The sequence below is a fragment of the Echinops telfairi genome, unplaced genomic scaffold (assembly GCF_000313985.2).
Source record: "Echinops telfairi isolate 266 unplaced genomic scaffold, ASM31398v2 ScPeMD7_2573;HRSCAF=3158, whole genome shotgun sequence".
NCBI lineage: Eukaryota > Metazoa > Chordata > Mammalia > Afrosoricida > Tenrecidae > Echinops > Echinops telfairi.
Genome location: NW_022106471.1, coordinates 16905429 through 16907033, shown reverse-complemented (window position 1 = coordinate 16907033; position 1605 = coordinate 16905429). Strand labels below are relative to the sequence as shown.

Genomic DNA, 1605 nt, shown 5'->3' with positions numbered 1-1605 from the left:
CTGACGGCATGGTAGTGAGTTTTATGTTTCTGGGAATAAAGATTATGTCATCATAAGGGGAAATGTTCATGACATCATGGGTGAAACAGTTAAGATAGTGCATTCAGTCGTGTCTGGGGCCCTCGCTTTTTAGAAAGCAAGCAGCCCTCTAGTGATCAGCGGACTGTGGATAACCAACCCAGTGGCAGAGACAGGCTCAGTAGCGGAGCTGAGATGCTGAGCACCCAGATGGGAGACAGTGACACCCCAAATCCCATTTTCAGGGTCCCCACATGGCTGGAGCCTGCAGAGAACCCCCTCTGACCAGTGGCCAGGGATGTGAATCGCCCTGCTATTGGACAGTGGATTGGGGAGTGTCTGAGTGTGATATAGTTGGGTTAAAATTTACCCCTATGGTGCATTCTCCCCTTCTGATCCATGGTAAATTTGTTCTAGCTTTGATGATTTCCTGCTTCTTTGGGCTGGAATCTTCCTGGGCTGCACTGGGTACTTGTTGTCGGGGGACCTTGTATGGTTCTCACTGGTGAAGCTCAGAACAGGCAAATCGATGGAGACGGGCTGGATTGAGCATTTCTGGCATCACGGCAGGAGAGGTGGGGAGAACGGGGAGCTAAGAAAAGGTTCTAAAATTGATTGTGGGGATTATTGCACAACTTCTATTATGTTTAAACTTTGGAATGTACAGTATGAGAATGCTATGTCATTAGAGCTGTGAAAAATGGGGGGTGGGGAATAGTGCATTCAAATACTCCTATTTTTATTTTTGACACCACGTTAATGCAGCGACAGAAACCGGCAGAATGCACCCCGATGTAGGATCTGGGTTGCGTTATTTGCTTTGCCCATATTCTCCACGTGCTGCATAGCAGACCCGGCACTTGGGAAGGAAGAGACACTAGTGAATTAAATCTTTTCCATCGTAAAGTGAGTTTTCGAAAATATTCTTGAAGTTAAATTTTGAAATCTTGGCAGGATAAACTGGATCCATTTTCCTCCCTTCCTCCCTCCCTCCCTCCCTCCCTCCCTTCCTGAAAATAGAATCAGGGACATGAAGCCAAAAGTCTCTTCCAGGCAATGTCATGAGATTTGTCTGTGATGGAATCCACAGGGACATGCACGCGCTTACCTGCCGTCGTCCGGGCGGGTCCTAGATTAGCAGGTGGGGTGCAAGGTGTATGTCCTTCTGCGGGGCCCCAGGAGGATAGGGTGATCTCACATCCCTGAGCCCGAGCAAGCGTCTGAGGTCGGTGGCTTGCCCTTCTTTCCCTCTGGAAAATGCCTCCTGACACTTGCCTTGTCCTCTCACAGCCGACGGGAGATGCCTGGCCTCAGTCGGAGTCGACGACGGCCACAGCATCGTGCTCTGGGACTGGAAAAGAGGAGAGAAAGTGGCCACCACCAGGTAAGGCAGCCTGGGTCCTGGGCCGTGCTGGCAGGTGGCACGTGGCTGGCAGGGGCCATTGCCCTCGTTTCTTGGATGATGTCTTCTTTTTATTGTAATCATTTGGGGGCTCATATAGCTCTTATCACAATCCATCCATCCATCCATTGTGTCAAACATTTGTACACTTGTTGCCATCCTCATTTTCAAAACATTTTCTTTCT

The 1605-nt window shown here is 49.4% G+C and overlaps 1 protein-coding gene across 1 annotated transcript in view; it reads left to right on the top strand.

The window, feature by feature from the left end:
- The window catches only part of EML6 (EMAP like 6), a 188246-nt gene that overhangs the window by 103815 nt on the left and 82826 nt on the right, over nucleotides 1-1605 (top strand). The window contains exon 16 of the mRNA XM_045294098.1: nucleotides 1309-1402. Coding sequence (XP_045150033.1) covers nucleotides 1309-1402 — 94 coding nt within the window. The remainder of the gene's footprint in view (nucleotides 1-1308; nucleotides 1403-1605) is intronic.